This window comes from Bubalus kerabau, chromosome 7 (genome assembly GCF_029407905.1).
Source record: "Bubalus kerabau isolate K-KA32 ecotype Philippines breed swamp buffalo chromosome 7, PCC_UOA_SB_1v2, whole genome shotgun sequence".
NCBI lineage: Eukaryota > Metazoa > Chordata > Mammalia > Artiodactyla > Bovidae > Bubalus > Bubalus kerabau.
The window spans coordinates 31,353,132-31,377,499 of NC_073630.1; the positions used below are offsets into that span (position 1 = coordinate 31,353,132).

The following is a 24,368-nucleotide window of genomic DNA, read 5'->3' on the forward strand; positions in this document are numbered from 1 at the left end:
AAAACATTTCACTAATTATAAAACAAAGGATTACTTCTTTCATGCAGATGACAAATACATCTCTCTGAATTATATAAATTTTATTATATCTTGAAAGGGAGAAATATCATTCCCCCATTCTCTGTTAGGGACTTGAATGACCACAGATCATTGGTCAACTATGAGGTGAAACCTAAACCCAAACTCAGATTCATCTTTTCTCTAGATTTCCTGTATTTTTTGACTGGTAAGGTATGATAATGAGAACCACCAAAAAGATACTTATGATCTCTCTTAAGAGATTTCAAGAGTAAATATTAGGTATACATATTGTATCAAAATACAAAGCTCATCTCCTCCCTTGGCTCCAGGAGAAAATACTAAGGAGCTAAAGAAAACACTAAAAATCCCTGAAACGTGCTTGCTCAGTGATTTTCTTTGCAGCACACTGGTTCACATGATTCTAAATAGGAGATATTTAAAGAGCATGAGACATTTTAAGGGATGGTGGTGGTGGTGTCATTTCAATGTAATTTCTAAAATGTTTTATTTCCTTCACAGCATTATAAGATTGTCTTCTGAATTCTAACAATGTATTATGTTCCTTGATGGGAACTATAGCATATTAGAGTGAATACGAGTATGTATGTGAATGCTCAGTTTTCTTATATAATACTTCTATTCCAAAGTCTCAAGGCATTTTGTTGAAATAATCTTCTTCACCTTAGCTAATTTTCTGAAACAGATTTCCAAATTTTAAAGATGTATATAAATTGAAAGCAATTACATAGTCTATCCTTACCATAAAAAGAGTATAATGTATTAACTGTGTTAATTGTATACTATACACTAGATAACTGCTTATGAGGAAAATATGCTTGTCTGTTGCCTTTTATGCTTGTCTATTTTTACTTGGGAAATGTTTTTATGTTTTAGTAATCAAAGTTAAATTTTTCTTTTTAAAAACTAGTTACACATGGAATATTCCAATTAAATGGACTGAAGATGATGAACAAAGGATTACATTATACAATAGGTCAGAAACAGGAGGTAAATATCATCAATTGATTTATTTCTTCCTTGAATTAATGTACTACATTAAATAAGTATGTGTAAAGAAACAACAATAAAACTGGAACTTATGATGTACATTTCAGCTAAAAGAAATCTCTTAATTAACTGATGAGCCCAAATCCTTATCTATAATAATGAGAATTTTTTGCCTTAAGAAATTCTTTGTAATGATTTACCATAACTGACACAATAATAAATAACTGCATTCAAAGAGAAGGGTCATACACCCAACCACTAGAAGATCAGTATATCAGTTCTCTTCTTTCCTTTCCTCTCTTCCCTCTTTTTCCTTCCTTTCTTTTTTCCTTGTCTCTTCCTTTCTTTTTTTAAATATCAAATGTCACTGAATTTCTTAAAATGTTATGTGACAAGCCTGACTTTTTAAATACTGCCATTAAATCAGACCTAATGTTTTTCTCAAACCAGCATGACACTAGAATTTTTAATGACACTAAATTATTTTTTCTAAGTTGTAAGTTGTCACCAGTAGCTCAAGGGACTATCTATATCTATATCCATTCATCTACCCATCCACCCATCCGCCTCCCTAAGTGAATGCATTGGCCCTGGCCTGTGTTAAAATTCAGCTGTGACTGTTCCACCCACTTAAGTCAACTAGAAATATATTTCTGTATTCTATCTCCATTCATTTGTATTTTCTTTTCTTGAAAAATTTTAGAGTTATATGAAAACAAGACCTTACCACATGTTTTCTACTACAGATCGCTGAAAAAATAATTTTAAAAAAAGGCAAGTTTTAGCAACTATCCAAGAAGAATCCTGCTTTCTATACTTCTGCTATTGTGCTTGTTTTGTGTTTCAAAGTCGCTTCTTATCTAAATCAAAATGAGACTCTTCACCCCATCCCATGAGGACTTGGTTTCCAAATAGCATTTGGCATGGACTTTCACCCATTGCTTCTCAAGAATAAAAGCAGATCATCTACCCTCTATTTACATATGCCTATTTGCTCCTGCAAAATATTCTAAAATAGTAATTCATTTCCTCTGGCAAGTAAATTTTTACCCTATTTCCAGCAGATTAAAAATTTTAAAAAAACAGCTTTATTGAGGTACAATTCATGTACTATAAAATCCCCCAATTTCAAGTGTGCAATCCAGTTTTTCTTACATTCACAGATGTGTGTAACCATTACCACAGTCAATTTTATGGCATTTCAGTCACCTCAAAAAGAAATTCCTATACTAAGCCCTAAGCACCAACTAACCTATTTTTTTTATCTTCATAGCTTTGGCTATTTTGGACATTTCATATAAATGGAATGGTATCTATAGCATTTTGTGAGTGGCTTCTTTCACCTAGCTTGCTTTCAAATTCATCTATGTCATAGCATGTATCAGAACTTCATTCCTTTTTATTGCCAAGTTATAGTCATATCATATTGATATACCACCTTTTGTTTATCTGTTCATCAGTTGATGAGCATATGGATTGTTTCTGTCTTTTGGCTATTGTGAATAATATTTCTATAAACATTTGTGTACAAGTTTCTATGTGGCTCCCATAAGGTTTTTTCAGCTTTGTTTCTTTTTTTATTTTTATTATAAATTATTTGTGATGTTAAAAATAATGTTATTTATTTGTGTATGTTTGGCTGAGCTGGGTCTTCATTGCTGCAAGGCTTTTCTCCAGCTGCATTGAGCAGGGCTGCTCTCTGGTTGCAGTGTGTGGGCTTCTCACTGTGGTGGCTTCTCCTATTGCAAAGCAGGGGATCTAGGGCTCGCGGGCTTCTGTAGTTGCAGCTCACGGCTTCGATAGTTTTGGCTCTCCAGCTCTAGAGCACAGGCTCGCTAGTTGTGGCCCACAGGCTTCGTTACTCCACGGCACGTGGGATTTTCCCCGGATCACGGATCCAGCCTGTGTCTCCTGCATTGGCAGGCAGGTGCTTTACCGCTGAGCCACCAGGGAAGCCCTATTTTGTGATTTTTAGTTTGTACTGAAAGCTCTACCAGCTTTGCTATTGTCAAGGTAAGACCCTTTACTGTTGCCTTTACGACAAAAACTTTCTCTTGGTCATTTATACTAACTTTAATTGATGTAGTCAGCAATGTCTCCGAAATTCTTCTAGAATACCCAGATGAGTATTTTATATAGGATAATTTTGTTTGCATACCAAGATCTTTTCTGACCTTTTTCTTACATAAGCCAAAGGAAAATGGAGACAGAAAAAAGTACAGTAAAAAAAAAAATGTTCGATAGCACCAATAAACAACATAACGAGGCTAGGATACCCTTGGGAAATTTTCAGTGGATTTGGCTGAAATATTACTACATATTTTCCCCATTGGTCACCACTGGTTAACTGAAGATTGGAGGAACATCTGGGAATCTTCTTGATTTGATGTTTACAAATTTAAAAGCATGGATAATATATTTTCACTAATATGATCTATCTAGAATTTTCATAAACTGAGGTTTTCATAAAAGAAAAACTTCCAGGTAACTAAAGTTTATTCCAGTGGTCCAAAAATTCCAGTGGTCCAGAAAATAGTTTTCAGGAGTTAATAATAAATATTTTTCTTATATGTATTATGTCCTTATTAGACACAATATTTTAATAATGAACTTAGTCCTTAAATAATTAAAATATTAATTTGAAATAACTTTCAAACAAGTATTTACTGAACACTAACTAATGGGTCAGACACACGGGTAGGTATAGAGACAATGCTGAGGGAAAAATCCCCACAATTCTTACTTTGTAGCACTTACTGTCTCGGAGAAGGCAATGGCACCCCACTCCAGTACTCTTACCTGGAAAATCCCATGGATGAAGGAACCTGATGGGCTGCAGTCCAGGGGGTTGCTGAGTCAGACACGACTGAGCGGCTTCACTTTCACTTTTCACTTTCATGCATTGGAGAAGGAAATGGCAATCCACTCCAGTGTTCTTGCCTGGAAAATCCCAGGGATAGGGGAGTCTGGTGGGCTGCCGTCCATGGTGTCGCACAGAGTTGGACATGACTGAAACGACTTAGCAGCAGCAGCAGCAGCACTTACTGTGTAGGGAGGGTGTGGACAAGTCAGCAGGCAAATATAACACCATGTCAGAAGGGCCTGGTGTGGTAAGAGCCAAAGGGGCTCACAGGAGAAATACAAGTAGAGATCTGGAAGTTGAGAAAAGTTAGTAAAGAAAGGGACATCTGTCTGAGGGTTAGGGGGACTACAGGTAGAGTTTATGTGGATAATAGGACTGCGTATAGACTCAAACAGTGCTATGGACAGAAAACGTTAGTATGAAAGGGAGAGAGCAAAGGCCTCGCAGGGCAACCTCAATCCCTCTGTCATTAGATTTGAGGCATTTCTTTTGCTGTAACTCCCGACTTTTATCTGTCCCTCCCCTCCCTGTAGAATATTCCTTGAGAATGAAGCTTATTTTTTGTTGTTGTGTGGTTGTTCCATATCTCCAGCAGATACCTAGTAATTGTTAACTGAAGGAATGAATGAAGTGGCTCTAATGTCCACAGAGCTTTGATGACAAATCTATCTTTATCTGCAATTTCAGAATCATGACTGGTCATTTAGCCAGAAGTAAATTAGACATCTCTTCCTACTTCAAAGTGCCTGCTCCATTTTTAGGCTATGCAATAAGTTCCTGTTTCCTGTTCAGGGACATCTTCAACTCCCAGCTCAGAGCGCAGATGACAGCACGTCCTGAGGGTACTGAATGGGCAACCAGCTCAGGTTACCAGCCCCACCTCCTCCTTCTTGGTTTCTTTGGTGATTCATCAGCTAGAAATTTCCCAGGCAATAGTGGGGCTTCCCCTAAGGTCTTTTATTCACATTTGTGTTGTGCGCAGTATTTTAAACATGAAAACAGTTCATCATGTACTTCTTAACAAAAGAAGAGGATCTCCATCTCAGGGCCTCCTCTGGCAATTCTAACCTACCCTGAATAATCGCTCCTCTTATTGTTGAGAGCATATTTTATGCTATTAGTTTCATCAGTCCTTAGTATAATTCCTTAGATTTTAAGCAGCATCATTATTAAGGTTCATATTCTCTGTCTTTTCTTTTTATGTAAACTATAAGCTCTTTGAAGATACACAATGCATATCATACTCCCTGTCTCCTGTTCACCCTATTCCCTCAAGGCACTGTGTACATCTTAAGATGTACTAAGAATTCAGCAAGTCCTTTCTTAATTAAGGCTTGTTTGTCTGAAGACTACTGTGCTTCTAGAGGGTGCCTATGTATAGTGAATGCCTCTATCTTTAGCATCAGCTGCTATACTGTCTACTGTCAACGCATCTACATTTAGTAGTATACCACCTTTTTGTTTTAATCTGCTGCTTTCCAACATTTAGAAGACTTGTAGATTAGCATACGATATCAGACAACCAATCTTGCTAAAACACATTTAAAAATAGGGATTCATGAGCATATAGGGTCTAAAAGACAGTTTTAGGGCATAGGATGTAGAATAGACTTTGTGATGACTGTTTTCACAACTCTTTCAGATTATGTATTATTAGATAACCAAATTCTATCATATAAATATTCCTAAAATTTTATGGTAGTTATATTTAAATATTTCATATCGAAATAATGATGGACATATATTTTTCTAATTTAATGAGAGACAGAGAAAGAAAACAAAAAGAAAAGAAATCCATAATCATTCATTATGGATTCAGTTTTGCAGATTCAGAAGCTCAGTTTGTTTAATTCAGCACTGGTCAACAAAGTCTTGAAAGACTTATTCACATGAACCATACATATAAGAATGCTAATTTGTTAATTTACACAAATAAAAACATATTGGCTAACGTCAACTAGAATATTCACTTCAGGTAATTAGGTATCTCTTCCAGGAAGAAAGTTTACTTAATTAGGGTAAAGGGAGAGCTAAGTTACATCAATTACTTTAAAGATGTCAATCAAGCTGTGACAGCTTTGTATATTGCATTAACCAGGGAAGCCTAATTATTGCATATATTGGCTATCAGTAGTAGTTCAATGCAATAAAAATTTCTTATTCATGCAACAGTCCAATGGAGATGTTCCTGACTGCCATCTCTCCTAGGTAGCTCACTCCCAAATAATGACTTAGAATTCCTGTCTTTTTCCTTCTTATGGCTCCACTTCCTCTCTCTCTCCAAACTAATATTAGACTTCTGTGCTGGATCTTTTGCATCTGATCAGAGGACAGAGGAAGATAATGGAGGGACCAGACCTAGAAGTCCATCTATTATTTCTGCCCACACTTTATGCCCCAGTGTCAATCATATGTTGCCACCTAGCTGCAAGGGAGGCTAATAAATATAGTCTAGCTGTGTACCTAGAAGAAAAGGGAACAGTGTGGTAAACAACCAACAGATTTCTCCACATACACTGTTTTCTGTAAGAGCAGATCTGTCAAATGATCTGGAACACATGTACCAGCTTAGTTGGGTACCTGCTTCCATAGGCACACATCAACAGACCTTCACTATCCAACTCTCTTTTGCAGTTATTTCTTCCCAGTCACCAAAACCACTGCCCATGATAATTCTTCATCATGACAGTCACAATGCATCTTTCCCGAATTCCTGCTTATTATGTATTATGTATTAATCCTATATCTTTCTTTTCAGGGAGATTCTCTAGGCTTCTTGCTGAGATTTAGATGGGACTCTGTAATTATTACTAATACAATAATTATATGATTATTTCTTTGAATAAGTAATTTGTTGAAAACATTGTCACAAATGGATAACCAATCCATTTTACAATGAATGGATCATGTTAGTGTTTGTTTCAGAGATTAAACTTTTCTTCCTTACCCCAAATTCCAAGTAGTGCATCCTACTTGAAATTTTTAAATCTCCACATATAATTTGTATGTCATTATTAAAAAATAGTATTCTTATACCTTTCAGCTGTTTTACTACTAAGAGATACACAAACTTAATAAAATAGATACGAACTGTAATTTTACACAGAAAGATAATTTGCTTAAAGGATTGATGGAACACAGTATTTATGTCACCAAAGAAAAATGTTTCTTCCTCTAGAAATTTCTAGAGAAATTTCTAGGCTATCACAAGCTGTCTAGTTGACTGAATTTTGTTATAATTATTTACACAAAACAGTATATTAAAAACTAGTATGCATGCTTTGCTGTTGAAATCTATCTAAGTTGAAAATAGCCTCTGGATGAAATTTTGAATTAACAGACAAAAGGAAAAAATAATTTAGAAAGAGTTCCTACCCAGAAAGAATCCATTTATATCACTCTTATGCATAAAACTAGCAATAAGTGGTACAAAACAATTTATAAATTCTATGAATACTATGTGGCCATTAAATCTACATCTTCATATATATATAATGAAATTGCAAAGTGTTTACAATATAATTTCAAGTGAAAAGGATTAACAATCAAAAACACAATAAATTTCTCTATATGTATTGTGTCTTCACGTGTGCATATATTTGGAAGATAAATACACATACACATATACACACAAGATAAAAACGTAATGTCAACTGGTGGTGGATAATCTTTGTATTCTTCATTATACTCTTTTTTTTTTTTTTTTTAAACTTTACATAACTGTATTAGTTTTGCCAAATATCAAAATGAATCCGCCACAGGTATACATGTGTTCCCCATCCTGAACCTTCCTCCCTCCTCCCTCCCCATTCCATCCCTCTGGGTCATCCCAGTGCACCAGCCCCAAGCATCCAGTATCGTGCATCGAACCTGGACTGGCAACTCATTTCATACATGATATTTTACATGTTTCAATGCCATTCTCCCAAATCTTCCCACCCTCTCCCTCTCCCACAGAGTCCAAAAGACTGTTCTATACATCAGTGTCTCTTTTGCTGTCTCGTACACAGGGTTATTCCAAATACATATTTGAAACCATAAAGAACACACACTACTGTTATAATCAGAAAAATCATATTAGTAACTGGAGAAACAGAATGACTCATGCACCCTTTACTTCTATGTACTGCCTGGAACAGGCATCAGTATTTTATCCTACTTACTTCATTATGCAACTAAACAACCCAACAGTATTTTGTTGTTGACAGCTGTTCCAGAAGTAGCATGAACTTGGAAAGTCCAGTAACTACTGACTTCCTGGACCTCAGCTTCCTCATCCATAAAGTGAGAAAAATCACAGTAACTCTAGACAGGCTTAACTAGGTATATATAAAGCACACTAAAATACTGCTGTATTTAGATGGATTGCCAGGAACTTCTCAATGTTATTTATATTTGCTTTGCTATTTATAGAACTGGCGGCATATCCCCTTTCATAATAATGGGGATAGCTACCATCTGTTGGACACATAACTATGTAGCCAACACTTTACCTATGTTATCTTATTTAATCTTCACAATAGCCCTGTCAGGGATTTTTATCCATTTCCCTCATGGTGAACTGGGACACAGAGAGGTCAAGTGATTTGGCCAAGATCACACAGCTAGTAAGTCAGAGAGCAATGACTGTATCCTAGATCTGTCAGATTCGAAAGTTCATGCTCTTTCTCCTGTAACATATGGCTCTGTGCTTAGCAAGAGGCTCTCCTCCTGATGCAAACATTCGAAGTGTATGGCTGCCAAAAGATTAGCTTCCTTTCAACAACCTGTCCGTGGGAGAATGACAAAGAAAGATAAATACTACATGAGTGAGGTAAAGGTTTACAATTTGTCAAGAACCTACTATGAATGTTCCTAAAGAAACTTATTGTCTTGTTGAAGTGTTTACTCATGTATTATGAAAAACTACTGTGCCGTTGGACATCTTCCAAACCTTGTGAGCACTTCCAAAATGTAAATCACCTTTCCTCCCAAACTGACTCATCTTCCTCTATTCCTTCTGTAATGGCAACACCATTATTCATTCAGTCATGCACGCCATTTTCCCCTCTAACTGTCCACATCAAGTCAGAAAAGATAGTGTTGATTATACTGGTGATGTGTCTCTTGAACACATCATCTATTTTCATCATCTCCACATTAAGGTAAGCCCTCCTTTTCTCTTACCCTAGATTAACACAGTAGACTCTAGAATCTCCTTCCAATATCTCCTTCCCATCCTACCATCAAAATTATCTTTCTAGAAACAGACCTGAGTGTATTATTTACCTCCCTAAAAATCTCCTCTTTTCTCACCATCTCTCAGAAGATGGACTTAAGACAGCATGTGGCTCTCCACACTGAAGCCCCACTTTTACTTCCAGCCTCATATCCTATTTTCCAATATCACATCCCATGTTATTAGTACCTTAAACTATCTGAAATTATTTAAATATACTAAGTATTCCCACATCATTATTTAAGTTGCATATTGTCCATACAGACAAGAATATAGGAGTTAAAAACTATATGAGTAATGCTAAACAAACACTGGTCATATCAGAGCATAAACACTATTTGGAGTTCAGGTCAGTTCAGTTGTCAGTGTCCAACTCTTTGAGACCCCATGGACTGCAGTATGCCAGGCTTCCCTGTTCTTCACCAACTCCTGGAGCTTGCTCAAACTCATGTCCACTGAGTTAGTGACACCCTCCAACCATCTTATCCTCTGTTGACCCCTTCTCCTCCTGCCTTGTTTTGAGTAGTTTTTACTTAAAATGTAAGTCTTTGTTCCTTCAATGTTGAGCTTCCAAAATCTATATCCTAGAGCCTTATGTAAATTCTAAATACTACTTTAGAAATAAAGTTAATTTGGTAAATCCATTGATGAAAAAACATTGATATAATCAGTTGAAATATGGAAGTAGAAGGCTTTACAAAAATAAATAAAATTGGGAGAATGAGTATGAAATGGACTACAAGATCAAAAATACTGTATTTGGATTTTAGTCCTGTTGCAAGCCTTCTTGACACTTGAAAATTGTTACTGACTCTCAAATCATTATTCTGCTTAGCAATCACCATATCCATCAATTCGAATATTGATTTTAAATAAACATAGTATTCTTTTAAATGTTTATATTTTTATATCCTTCCTAGGCTATCCCAGTGAATATTCTTTGTGTAATTAATCCATCATGATTAAGAATATATGGATTACCCCCAAAGCGCATTGACTTCTCTGTCCTTAAGTATTGTGGGTTTTTTTTTTAATTTTTTTATTGAGGGATTGACAAGCACAGAATTATTTCATCCATATGACAAGCTTCTGAAAGAAATAATAATAAGTCACAAATTACAGGGCACTTAATATAAATAAGTGCCCTGTAATTATTTCTTTTTCAGCTCACATACTACAATGACATGTTAAAGTTAGGCAATAAGAATAATAAGAATTAGACTTTGGGGCTTTGGATCCAAATCAAACTTGACTCCTCAAACTAACATTTCTTTTCTTTTTGCCCGCTGGGTCTAATTTCTGTGTGTTTACAGTATGTGCAAACATGTTTTCATTAGTGTTTATTTACTACCACAGGAATCACTTTGGAATCTACTCTTAGTGGGAACGCTTTTCTCAAAATAAACCCTGATCATATTGGCTTTTATCGTGTAAATTACGAAGTGTCAACTTGGGAATGGATAGCTACCAATCTTTCCGTCAACCACACGGTAAGAGTAGAAATGGTTGTGAATTGTTTTACTTTTGTTCTAAGAACAGCGTCTTAATGATATTAAATTTTCAATATATTTTGCTTTAAGATTCATGTTTCCTACCTTTTTTTCTTTCTCTTCCCAGGACTTTTCTTCTGCTGATCGTGCAAGTTTTATTGATGATGCTTTTGCCTTGGCACGGTAGGTTTCGGAATGCTACGGATCTTGTCATAAATTTCTTTTAAAATGAATTACAACAAAGTTTGAGTATTAATTTATAGTTTAAAGTATCCAAAACCACTATTTACAACATTATTATTTTACATAACTTTCTTCTTTAAAACTAATATGAGCCTTATAGCCAAAATACTGATATCAAGCCCTTAACAGACGCAAAAACCTCACCTACCCTATTGACTTTAAGTGAGGTTTGACTAATCTGAGTTCATGAGCTAATTAGAAGCGACACTTACAAATGCTCAAAAGTGCACCGTTATAATTTAATTTAATAAAAAGACAAACAATGTGTTTCATGAAATCATCTCTGTGAGCCCAAACCCATTGTAAGATTTTATGGCTAGAGTTTCCAAATATTATTCAGGTCACTGGGGTAAGAAGAATGAGACATGGTGCTCTAGGATTGATAGAATTAAAGTGTCATTTCAGAAATTTGACTTTTTTCTCACGGCCTAAGGGTAGTTACACTTAGAAAAAAACAACCTATACCCTGAAAAAAAAAATAATCAACATAGATTGGGGTAATGTAGGAGTAGTAACGATAGCACCTTTGAGACTCTCTTTTCAGATCGGCTAACACTAGTAATTTGACCAGTATTTTCTGAATCTCTGGCACTTCTGTAGGAGCTAGGGGCACACCCAGCTTGTTTTGCTGACGCCTCATTTAGACACAAGCAATGTACTGACAAGGAGATGCTAGTCCCCCTTGTCTGAGCTGGGTGTCCCTTCTAGGGCCCCTGTGTGTCCAATAATATTAATTGTCATTGCTTATTAATTATCCATCTCACCCACCAAATTATAAGTTTCATGAAGGTAGGCACCTGGATCATGTTCCTCTTCATTTTATCTCCAGCTCCTAACTGTGCCTGGCCCCTAGTAGACGCTCATTAAATAGGAACTGAATATATGGCTGGAAGGATAGTATAACAGCGCTAAAGGCATGGGAGAACTATTTTACATGGACTCCCTAGATAGTGCAAATTAGAAACCCTTTGTGACATTTTTAAGGGAGGAATTTATAGGGAATTAAAAACAAGTTATGAAACTACATTAAAATCCTGGCTCTGTATAACCTTGAGAGAGTTTCTTAACTTGTCTCTGCTTCAGTTAGTTTCCTTAGTAGTAAAATGGATATGAACTTACAAGACTCTTGTGAGGAATAAGTGAGAGAATGTGCACAAAGGACCCCAACCATTGTCCAGTCTTTAGGAAGTGCTCAATAGATCATAGTGCTTGACCAAAAAAGGCACCCACCATTGATCAGCAGCAGCAAAGAAGCATTTGGTAGCTCAGTGGTGAAGAATCCACCTGTCAATGCAGGAAACATGGGTTTGATCCCTGGGTCAGGAAGATCCCCTGGAGAAGGAAATGACAGCCCCCTCCAGTATTCTTGCCTCAGAAATCTCATGGACAGAGAAGCCTGGCAGACTATATTCCCTGATTTTGCACAGAGTTGGACATGATTTAGCAACTAAACAAAAGAAGCATTTAGACAAGCTCTTCTAAATTTGTAATATAGACTCTATTGCAGGTAATAGAACTTGATTCTCTTTGGTGAACCTCCAGGTTTAATCTCCTGGCTATGTAACAGATTGTTTATGTTATGGTATGTCAATCCCTCATTTATGAATATTTATTGAGCACCTACTCTGTTCCTGGCACTATGTAGATTGGGGAAATTAAGTGGTGATATGGTGAAAGAAAATGATCCACCTTTTAGGGAATTCCCTGGCAGTGCAGTGGTTAGAACTCTGCACTTTCACTACTGAGGGCATGGGTTCAATCTCTGGTCTGGGAATTAAGAAATTGAAAGCTGCATGGTGTGGCCAAAAAAAAAAAAAAAAATTCTTTTTTAAACATAATAGGACTATTAGATTTTTTTTTTTTTCAGGAAAACTCTCCTGTGAATGCACTGTGATATTTTCCAAGGCTTAGAATCTTGTCTGTAAAGATTATAAAGATATTATAATATCTTTACAATTTAATTTCCATCATAACACAATGCAGACAGTTTTGCTTTAAGAAGTGAAAGCCTCTTGACCAGCTTTCTCTGAGGAATGGTATACAAAGTGGATAACTAACACAATTGAACAATCTTCCTGCATTTGTTCAGCTGCTTGACTATAGCCCCATCCAATTTTGAAGAGCTTCAGAAAGGAAGAAAGTGAAACAAATCTGAAAGTCAAAAAGCATGTAGAATCACACAGCAACCAATCTAGAAAATACCTGAGCTGTCATCTGAAACATTGCCTGAACTATTGAGTTATCACTCAATTTCTGTCTGCAACACATGAGGAAAAACGGACTCAGAGAGAAACAGACCCCCACCTGTATTAGTTAGAGTCTGTCCCAAATCACTCAGAGAAAAATAGAACTGCATAGATAGGTAAGTGCATGAGGGAGGATTAGAATTTACACAGCTCTACTGTGATATTCAAAAAGAAATGAACTACTATGTTTCATCAGTAAAAGGACAGATCTAAAAATAAATATATTCTTGATTTCCCTGCCCCCAAATGTGAGGAGCCAGGAGTCTTACTGCTCTCCAGCTGGGCACATTTGCTGAAGACAAGGAGTAAGAATTCACCCAGTCACTTTGAGTCCCCACAACAGGCTCAGCTCAACCATATGCCCTGCCTAGTTACACCCTCAAAGTTTTTAAGTTCATTTAAAGTTTCCCCAGCCCCCACACAGGCTAGTTTCAGGTCAGCCACCTGCAATGAGAACAAGGTGCCTGATCTCCTCTCCGTTTTGCTACAAGGAGCTCCTACTTCTCACCATGTCGCCTCTGATTCTCTACTGCAAGGAGCACAAAGAGGGCAGATGAGGGAAGATCCTGACATGCTGTCTACTTCTGGTCCTCTCTGAACTCTGGACATGTTTAACACTAATGCTCTCCCTTGTCTGGTGCTTTCATGGAATATGTGCTATCTTATGGCCCATTCCATGGCCAACGGTCTTTTCTTCTGTAGTTCCCTGAGGTGAGGAAGTGAAAACTTCCAAACCACACCTAGTCTATAGCAAGTTTTCATATGCCCTTTCCCCGACAAAGTCTGGAGAGACGGGCCACCTCATGCAGTCCTATCTCTTCACTCTGATGTTAAAGCAGTAGTCAACTACAGTCTCTCATCCTTTAGATTTCTTGTGGATCAGATACCAGGCCACTGTGTCCACACGAGTTCCAGGATACACAGATAAAACTCTCCAAGTGGTTGCATTAAAACCTCTTTTCTAGGCTGGTGTGAGGGGAAAGCATCCTTCCCTCTGTCCTCCGTGAGGGACAGCACGTGCAGTACACTGATGGAATCCTCCAAAACCGTGTGTTAGTCGCTCAGTCGTGTCCAACTCTTTGCAACCCCATGGACTGTAGCCTGCCAGGCTCCTCTGTCCATGGACTTCTCCAGGCAAGAATGCTGGAGTGGGTAGGCATTTCCTTCTCCAAAAGCCCTCTTCTAAAATGCCTCTCTCTCCCTGTTAGGCATTCCAATCTCTTCCACAGGCTGTACTGGGCTGTCAGCTGAGGGTCACCAAAAGCTGACCCTCCTAACCACGTCAATCCCGATTGGGTGGGCCCACATCTTACTTTAGAGTATAGGCCAAGGGGCTTGGTTTGGGGGCCTTGCCGAAATTGAGACAGAAAGAATCCTTTTTTGTCTACCTGTTGCAGTAGTGTTTTATCTTTTCAATAGCTTATTTGGCACTTTGCAGCCCACTGTGTGCCAAAGCCAGGAGAGGGGCCAGGAATAGCACCAGTGAAAGCAGAGAGTGCTGGCTGGCAAGCACACGGAAGGGAGCAGGAGTTTCTAGCTGAGGAAAGGATGGCAGAGGAGGCGGTTTCAAGGGCCACCTAAACTAATGATGTAAACAGACTTCTGCCAGACTTCAAGGTACTGAGGCTCCAACCATGTCCAAGGTGAGGGCCAGGTTAGCAAATAATAAAGACCACAAAGTGAACATGGGCCATGCCAAGGTTACAGACCTCTAGGCGCACCAGATTACCTTTTTATAGGTGCTTACAGAGCTGACCAGACCACAGCACAGAACTGGTTAAGTAACTTCTCCCACCCTATTGAGGACTGCCTTTTAAAGAAGGGAGAAGTGAGTTGCTGGGGAGACTCCAAAAGGGATCTAGTTGATTGCAAGGAGACTGTTTTAAGCCAGAAATCTGAATTTAATTAGAAAGTTAACGTCAAGAGACCAAACACATGGGAAGTTTTCAAAAGTCTCCACACCACCTAAAGGCTCTGCTGAAGAACTTGAGACCATAGCGTCAGATCCCTCTACCTAACCACCTCTCTCAACCATTTCTCCTGTCCCATTCAAAAGCCATTGTTTGATAAGGCATTGTGTTGAACTCGACCTTCTTGGAGGACTGTGCAGTCTTTCCAGGTCATACCCAGGAAAGCAAAACCAAAACTTTTGCTCGAAGATTCCCCAAACTTCTGAGTACCTCAGCCCAAGATAGGAGACCAAGAATTTCCTCAAAAGACCTTTTTGTTTTCTTCTTCGTAGCATTTTGTGGGAACTTTCTTTAAGTTATAGCCTCCATCCTCTCTACAATATAGGCTGTAGGTCAGTTCTAGGCTCAAAGTTCCTCAGGCTGGACTCTTACTATAAATGGAAGATTTTTGAATAAGGAAAATTCTCAACCAAATCTGGCTTTCAGAACTGCTGTTGGTCTACAGATTTAATAAATAGGGTTGGAGGCTCAAAGTGAGTAAAAATACTGTCAGCTGAGTTCCCTCAAAGCACAGTTTGAAATGGAGGTTCGTGAACACGTGGTTTATTGAGAGAGGACTCTCATGAGGTAGGGAGTGTGAGAAGCAGGGTGGGGCAGGGGAAAAGCTGAGCAACGACGACATCGTCTTAGCTGCAGTTTAGCTTTGCCAGATTCCAGTAGGAAGCCATCCATGAGTTGTACTACACAGTGACCCAGCTTGAGGGAAACAGGCTGGCCTGTTGCATTCCTGCATCAGACAATCAATGACCAGGGGAGGGGTTGTATAACCTTTTAAGCAAGATGGATGTATTTGGTCAAGGGCTATTCTCTGAAGAAAAAGTGCAGCTATGAGCCAAAACAGCACTGTAAGGGGACCCTGGAGGGAAGGGCACTGTAGATGTCTTTGTTAAAAACTGATTCTTCACACATGGTCCCAGTAGTATCAGCATTGCTGGGAACTTGTGAGAAATGAGAATTCTTAGGCCCTACACCAGACCTACTGAGTCAGAAATTCTAGAGATGGGGCCCAAGTGTTAAAAAACCTTCCAGGTGTTGCTGATACATGCTCTGATACAGGCTGGAAGAAGCACAAGCTGGAATCAAGATTGCCGGGAGAAATATGTAACCTCAGATATGCAGATGACACCACCCTTATGGCAGAAAGTGAAGAGGAACTAAAAAGCCTCTTGATGAAAGTGAAAGAGGAGAGTGAAAAAGTTGGCTTAAAGCTCAACATTCAGAAAACAAAGATCATGGCATCTGGTCCCATCAGTTCATGGGAAATAGATGGGGAAACAGTGGAAACAGTGTCAGACTTTATTTTTGGGGGCTCCAAAATCACCGCAGATGGTGATTGCAGCCATGAAATTAAAAGATGCTTACTCCTTGGAAGGAAAGTTATGACCAACCTAGATAGCATATTCAAAAGCAGAGACATTACTTTGCCAACAAAGGTTCATCTAGTCAAGGCTATGGTTTTTCCAGTGGTCATGTATGGATGTGAGAGTTGTGAAGAAAGCTGAGCACCAAAGAATTGATGCTTTTGAACTGTGGTGTTGAAGAAGACTCTTGAGAGTCATTTGGACTGCAAGGAGATCCAACCAGTCTGTTCTAAAGGAGATCAGTCTTGGGTGTTTTTTGGAAGGAGTGATGAAACTCCAATACTTTGGCCACCTCATGTGAAGAGTTGACTCATTGGAAAAGACTCTGATGCTGGGAGGGATTGAGGGCAGGAGGAGAAGGGGACAACAGAGGATGAGATGGCTGGATGGCATCACCGACTCAATAGACGTGAGTTTGCGTGAACTCCGGGAGTTGGTGATGGACAGGGAGGCCTGGCGTGCTGCAATTCATGGGGTTGCAAAGAGTCGGACATGACTGAGCGACTGAACTAACTGATACACGCTCAAACTTGAGCATCATGATCCTAAATGATACTGCTCTTCCATGGAAGTATCGAATACCACAAAATAGCATGATGTGTGGGAAATGAAAAGGGCATCAACTTAATTCTCCAAATATCATCCCTATAGAGTAGAGAGTAGAGTGAAGTCGCTCAGTCATGTCCGACTCTTTGCAACCCCATGGACTGTAGCCCACCAGGCTCCTCAGTCCATGGTATTTTCCAGGCAAGAGTACTGGAATGGATTGCCATTTCCTTCTCCAGGGGATCTTCCCAACCCAGGGATTGAACCTGGTCTCCCTCACTGCAGGCAGACACTTTACCATCTGAGCCACCAGGGAAGCATTATCCCTATAATAACTGACAAAAAAAATTTATTCTCAGTCCAGTGTTCTGACCAAGTGACTCAGCCTTAAAAAAACAAGTGATATCAGTGCAATGATTGCACAGCTATCAAATATGTTGAAAAAACAAGGCACTAGGATAGGATATCGATTTTTCAACATAAAATATACAGTGAAAGTGAAAGTGAAGTCGCTCAGTCGTGTCCAACTCTTTGCAACCCCATGGACTGTAACCCATCAGGCTCCTTTGTCCATGGGATTCTTCAGGCAACAGTACTGGAGTGGGTTGTCATTTCCTTCTCCAGGGGATCTTCCTGACCCAGGGATTGAACCCAGGTCTTCCACATTGCAGGCAGACACTTTTACCATCTGAGCCACCAGGGAAGATAAATATATAGTATTTATATATATTTATAAAATATATATTATATAGAGTATTTATATATATTTATATAATGGGCCTCTAAACTTCACCTGTTATAAATGTGCAGCCCACAATTCAGGTTTCTGAATTACCTATTATTCATAAACTTTCATTAGCCTTCACCAATTTGATCCTCAGAGCAACAACTATTCATAGTTATTCTAAGAAAATACTGACGGGACAAAGCTGTTGCTCTATCCACCCAGAAAACTAGAGAATTATTAAAATTAGAAAATTCTCAAGTTTCAAATCGCAACATAAAATTCTACAATCACTTTCTACTCAACAAACATTCTCAATAAAGCACTCCATTTCTCAATATTAGTTATACTTTTATTAAGACAAGTTGAATGTTCCAAAATATAAATCCTTTTAAAAAGATCATAAAGAAGGTTGAGCACCATAAAGAAAGCCGAGCACTGAAGAATTGATGCTTTTGAACTGTGGTGCTGGAGAAGACTCTTGAGAGTCCCTTGGACAGCAAGGAAATCAAACCAGTCAATCCTACAGGAAGTCAACCCTGAATATTCATTGGAAGGACTGATGAAACCGAAGCTCCAGTATTTTGGCCACCTTATGCAAAGAGCCAACCCATTGAAAAAGACCCTGATTCTGGGAAGGATTTAAGGCAGGAGGAAAAGGGGATGACAGAGAATTAGATGGTTGGATGGCATCACCGACTCAATGGACATGAGTTTGAACAAGCTCTGGGAGACGGTAAAGGACAGGGAAGCCTGGTGTGCTGCAGTCCATGGGGTCACAAAGAGTTGGACACAATTGAGTGACTGAACAACAACAAATAAGATCAAGATCTGAGAAAATAGGAGAAATCGGCTCTCTGAACTGAAAACAAACTCTATAATATATCACATTAGTATAAATCATATGATGCCGGAAGTGTTTATTCTTACCTATATGTCCAATACCATTTTATCTTCTTATCAATTCAGGGGAGAAATCAAGGTATGATTACATTATTTCTCATTCACAAAAAATGATCTCAAACATAATAGCATTCAATGCACCAGTATGACTTACTCAGTAATTTAAAGTTTATTATTTAACCTAAACTTTCAAAATGTAGTTTGGAAAGACAGGATTCCCACCTAAGAGTCTTTACAAAACCTAGGCTAAAATTTGAGGCATAACAGATTTCTGAGAATATTATTTCGAAAGGTTCCAAAATCTTTTCTAAGGATGAATAAGTCAGACTCTTTAAACTAGTGTCAATAGTAATTTCACATTGTTTTGAGGAACAAAATCCATTTTTATTTATAAATATTACTGGGAAATGTATTAAAAAGGAGATGTTTTATGGGGAATATTAGTTCAATTGAAATGTTTTAAGCATTAATGATTCACAAGTACTGTTATATTTCTTATTCATATCAAATATAAAAAATTCAATAAGGTATGTTTATGATGGTGCATTTGTATATTATAATGAGCTAGTGAACTTAATGTTTAAAAGTTTCTATTTGTCAATATTAACATACAACTAAATGACTTTTGTTTTATCTAAAATTCTGCCACAGAAATTTTTTAATGCATACCTTAATGTTTTATCTCCCCTTTATTGTTGAACATATGAAAATACTAATACATCATTGTGAACAAACGTCTTTGATTGGACCTTTATAGTAATGCATTTTCTTAATTGTTTAATTGAAGGATTCTCATTAACATTGAAGTCTATGATGCCTATGTTAGTACTTTCAGTCAAAGGAAACCTATCTATTGGTTTTAATTTACTGTGGAATTTTTTTTTCTTTCTTAGAGCTCAGCTTCTAAATTATAAGGAGGCTCTGAACTTGACCAAGTATCTCAAGAAAGAAAAGGAATATTTACCATGGCAGAGAGTCATTTCAGCTGTAACCTATATTATTAGCATGTTTGAAGATGATAAAGAGCTATACCCTGTGATTGAGGTAATGCTAATGCTATATCTCATGAAAGTAGATGTTTAGTCCCATTGGTCAGAGAAGGCAATGGCAACCCACTCCAGTACTCTTGCCTCTAGAATCCCATGGATGGAGGAGCCTGGTAGGCTATAGTCCATGGGGTTGCTAAGAGTCAGACACGACTGACGCAACTTAGCAGCAGCAGCAGCGGTCCCATTGGTAGAATAGGAAGATTTCTGAGAGAAGGAGCTCCTGGGAAACACAAAAGCATATCTTGACTGCCAAGTAAAATCAAAGGAAATTATAATGACTTGACTAATCAAATCAAAGAGATGCTATTTTCTTTCAGCTTGAAGTGTATCAGTATTTCTGGCTCAGTATACCACTTAAAGGTGTATTTTAGTGTTAGAAAAAATACAATAGTTAATATTTTATTTAAAATGTTTTAAACCATAGATACAAACTAGATCCTATTTTTAATGGATTTATCTATGTTAAAATGAATTTATTCTTATCAAAATATAACATCATTTTCCTTATTATTACTGCTGTTATTTCCACATTGAGATTTTATTATGACAGTCATTCAGACTACTTTTCTTGGCTTTGTGATTTCTGTAGCACTTTCTGATTACAAGAACACTTGTAATTTTAAACAAATTCTGGATTCCAATTTCTAGCTCTTCCATTTTCTTTAGGAAAGAAATTGGACAAATGATTTCATATTTCTTTATTTTCTTTGTACAATAGGAAGTTAGTACTTGACTTCCCATGGTAATGGGATAGTAAGAATCATATAATATAAATATACTTGTAGATCTTAAGGCAATATACAAATATTAGTTACTATTTCATTAATACTTGAGCAATCTTTAGTATGGTAAGTCTATCAGGTGTTATTCTATTTATTAAAATGTCAGCTAAGAAGTGGAGGTTAAAAGGGGATGACCCAAAGTTCTATAAAACAGAGAGCGATCCAGAATGTTTTTATGTTCAGGACTGAAGTAAAATTGCTATGTGATAATAACTGGAATATATACCTTTCTGAACTGAAGTACAGGCCCAAAGTTCTCTGAACTAGTAGGGGAAAAGACTACCACTGGGAACTGTAGATAATAATAAATGAGAGACTGTTGCTAAATAGTAAATTATTACTCACTGCACGTGGTGCTTTTATTTCAGAAATACTTCCGAGATCAAGTGAAGCCCGTTGCAGATTCTCTGGGATGGAATGATGTTGGAGACCACCTCACAAAGTTATTTTTTTACTTTTTTAAAAATTAATATTTGTTTAATATTTGTGTGTGTTAAGATATGTTGAAAAGTGCTCAAAGCCCCAGCTCTCTGTGTTTGTTTTCTTAGATTACTCCGTGCCTCTGTACTAGGACTGGCGTGCAAGATGCGAGACAGCGATGCCTTGAACAATGCTTCCCAGTTATTTCAGGAGTGGCTAACTGGGACTGTAAGGTGACTGTTCCCAGGTTTTCATATCTAGAAGACTTTAAACTGAGAAATGAGGAATTAAAATCTCTGAAACACTGTTTCTTCTTCTAGTCTTCCTGTAAATCTCAGGCTTCTGGTATATCGGTATGGTATGCAGAACTCTGGCAATGAGACTTCATGGAATTACACTCTCGAGCAATACCAGAAAACTTCATTAGCTCAAGAAAAAGAAAAGCTACTGTACGGATTAGCATCAGTGAAGAATGTTACTCTTTTGTCAAGGTAAGCTGGAACTTTTTAAAAAATTACATGAATGGTACTTGATAGTTTACATGTCACAGTCTCTTTAAAATGCTAATTAATGGAAGATACATTTCCAAGAAAGTCTATTAAAAAATTATTTTCCTGGCAAGAAACAAAATATCCATGTAAGAGTGGCTTCAAAAATAAAGACTCATTATCTCATACAAAAAATTCTAGAGGTAGATAACTTCCAGTCATGTACAGTGATTCAACATTTTATCCAAGACCTAGGCTCTTTCTCTTTCTTTTCTGCCATCTTCAACATGTTGGATGTTTTATGACTTCCAGAGCTCCAAATATTTTGTCTTCACATAAATATGTTCAATGGAAGAAAGACAGGGGAAAAAGAGCTCCTCCTCACAAGACTCTGTCTTTTATGATAAGAGGTCAGTTATCTCCACTTCTCTCATTATCCAGCACTAGGTCACCCTTGATCATTCTGGGTGATTCTCTGGATCTACCACTTGATCACTTGCTGACTACGATGAACTTGAGTTCCTTTGACTTGGGCCAACCATGGTACTCTGAGGATGGGGTAGCAATTTGCCTTCCCTAGAATCAAGGATACCTTGATCCAAACCCAGAACGAAACTGGTCTCTGTCAGCAGAGGACTGTCCACCACAACATGCATGAACACACAAATAGTTATTTATATTATACTCAAAAGATACAAAGGCCACTTGAAGCCCATCTATGAATGTTCTCCCGCTTCACACCTATGTCCCAAATCAACTAGTTTCTGCCTTATTCATTTTTTGCTTATATAGATTCTGAGTTATTTGCTTCATTCATTTAACCAACACTTAAGATATCCCTTCTATGTATAGGTATGTAGATTGTGGGAATAAAAATGAAAAAGAATAATATCCATCCTTGAGAAACTTACAGGTTCATGGGAGAGGCAGAATATAAATAGTAAATTATAGTGCAATAATGAATTTGTAAGAGCTACCAAAAACAGTTTGCTTTTACTTAGCAGGGCCAACAATATACTTTCACTATCTCACCTCAGGGCTATATGTGAAGTCTCCTTCTCTCTGGCCTAAGATAGTCTATCTACCCAGAACTTGATCATCTTGAGATTCCACAGAACATCATATTGACTCATTACTTAGTTGTCATTGTGCTAATTGCTGTATATGATGAGAAAATTAGCAAGTACTTAGATGCCTTGTGTGCATGTCCAGTTATGCCCAATTCTTTTCAACCTCATGGACTGTAGCCCACCAGGCTCCTCTGTCCACAGAATTTTCCAGGCAAGAATACTGGGGTGGGTTGCCACTTCCAACTCCAAGGGATTTTCCTGACCCAAGGATCAAACCACATCTCTTGGATCTCCTGCACTGCCAGGCAGATTCTTTACCACTGTGCCACCTGGGAAGCTCCACTTAGATGCCTTACTAAGATTCTTACGAACTAGAGGATAAAAGATAAATTGTACAAAATTCAGGAGTGCCCCACTCCAGTGCAGAAGTTTATTAGAGCATGCTCAGATATTCCCTCTGGGTATAGCCATGGAATAAAGTGAATAAAAATCTATTTGGTCACTTAATTTATCTTGCACTTATTTGCTTTATACTCTAATTATAGCTAACTAATCTAACCATACAGATTATATTAGAAAGTTGTTTTTTACAATCTTCAGTTCAATTGCTCAGTCATGTCTGACTCTTTGAGACCCCATGGACTGAAGCACACCAGGCCTCCCTGTCCATCACCAACTCCCAGAGTTTACTTAAACTCATGTCCATTGAGTTGGTGCCATCAGCCATGGCATCAGCCATGAGATGCCATCCAGCCATCTCATCCTCTGTCGTCCCCTTCTCCCACCTCAATCTTTCCCAGTATCAGGGTCTTTTCAAATGAATCAGTTCTTCACATCAGGTGGCCAAAGTATTGGAGTTTCAGTTTCAACATCAGTCCTTCCAGTGAATATCCAGGACTGATTTCCTTTAGGATGGACTGGTTGGATCTCCTTGCAGTCCAAGGGACTCTCAAGAGTCTTCTCCAACACCACAGTTCAAAAGCATCAATTAAGACTTAACTGTAGTCCCATATAAAAGAAGAATATAAGGATCTCCCTGGTGGTGCAGGGGTGAAGAATCTGCCTGCCAATGCAGGAGATGTGGATTTGATCCCTGATCCAGGAAGACCTCACAAGCTGCAGAGCAGCTAAGCTCATGTACCACAACTACTGAGCCTGTCCTCTAGCATCCTGGAGGCACAATTATTGACCCCCCACCCCACAAGTACCGAAGCCCACATGCCCTAGAGCCCATGCCCCACAACGAGAGAAGCCACCACAATGAGAAGCCCATGCACCGCAAGTAGAGAGTAGCCCCTACTACTAGAGAAAAACCTGTACAGCAACGAAGACTCAGCACAGCCAAAATTTTATAATTTTATAAAATTATGAAAAAGAAAGAATATCAGTAATTTAATTTATTAGTTCCTTTTTTAGTTTCATGGAATAATAGGCAAATGGATGGAGTGCTTCTATTAAATAAATACAATTAATTTTTTAAATTAATAGTTAAAATTGTGGGTTTTAACTGTTATAGTACTTTCAAAATAACTGAAATTTTCATACAGTTTGCACTTCACTAGTCCTCAAAATTAAAAACAGTTAAGTATCTTAGAAAATATTAAATTGTGTTTTATTATTTTTCTTATTTAATTGTTTCAGTTGATGACTCAATAATTAAATTACTGGAATGAAAGCTAAGTTCTATTGGAATTTAGTTAAGGGTGAACACTGAAGGTTCATTTTGAATTGCTTTTCCATTTGACTTCTTTTAGGTATTTGGATTTACTCAAGGACTCAAACCTTATTAAAACGCAGGATGTGTTTACAGTCATTCAATACATCTCATACAACAGCTATGGGAAGACTATGGCCTGGAATTGGATACAACTCAACTGGGAATATCTAGTCAACAGGTGAGGTGATTAGATAATGATTTGTTGTTCTCTTTGTCTGATACCATCTACGAGTTCTTTTTTCTCTTTTT

At 37.8% G+C, this 24,368-nt stretch overlaps 1 protein-coding gene and 1 long non-coding RNA gene across 17 annotated transcripts in view; one reads left to right on the forward strand and one right to left on the reverse strand.

The window, feature by feature from the left end:
• The window catches only part of LOC129657617 (uncharacterized), a 192,471-nt gene that overhangs the window by 122,644 nt on the left and 45,459 nt on the right, over positions 1–24,368 (reverse strand). For 15 of the 16 annotated variants that reach the window (XR_008716902.1, XR_008716890.1, XR_008716894.1 and 12 more), the window contains 3 exons: positions 12,074–12,127; positions 10,706–10,820; positions 3,829–3,969 (listed from right to left, as the gene is read on the reverse strand). This is a non-coding gene — a long non-coding RNA (uncharacterized LOC129657617). Of the gene's footprint in view, positions 1–3,828; positions 4,074–10,705; positions 10,821–12,073; positions 12,128–24,368 lie in introns of all 16 variants that reach the window. The other variant, XR_008716899.1, reaches the window with a different exon arrangement.
• Positions 1–24,368, forward strand: part of ENPEP (glutamyl aminopeptidase) — a 78,414-nt gene that overhangs the window by 45,338 nt on the left and 8,708 nt on the right. Inside the window, exons 11-18 of the mRNA XM_055587960.1 lie at positions 950–1,029; positions 10,467–10,600; positions 10,728–10,783; positions 19,487–19,637; positions 20,793–20,866; positions 20,973–21,077; positions 21,165–21,335; positions 24,157–24,297. Coding sequence (XP_055443935.1) covers positions 950–1,029; positions 10,467–10,600; positions 10,728–10,783; positions 19,487–19,637; positions 20,793–20,866; positions 20,973–21,077; positions 21,165–21,335; positions 24,157–24,297 — 912 coding nt within the window. The remainder of the gene's footprint in view (positions 1–949; positions 1,030–10,466; positions 10,601–10,727; positions 10,784–19,486; positions 19,638–20,792; positions 20,867–20,972; positions 21,078–21,164; positions 21,336–24,156; positions 24,298–24,368) is intronic.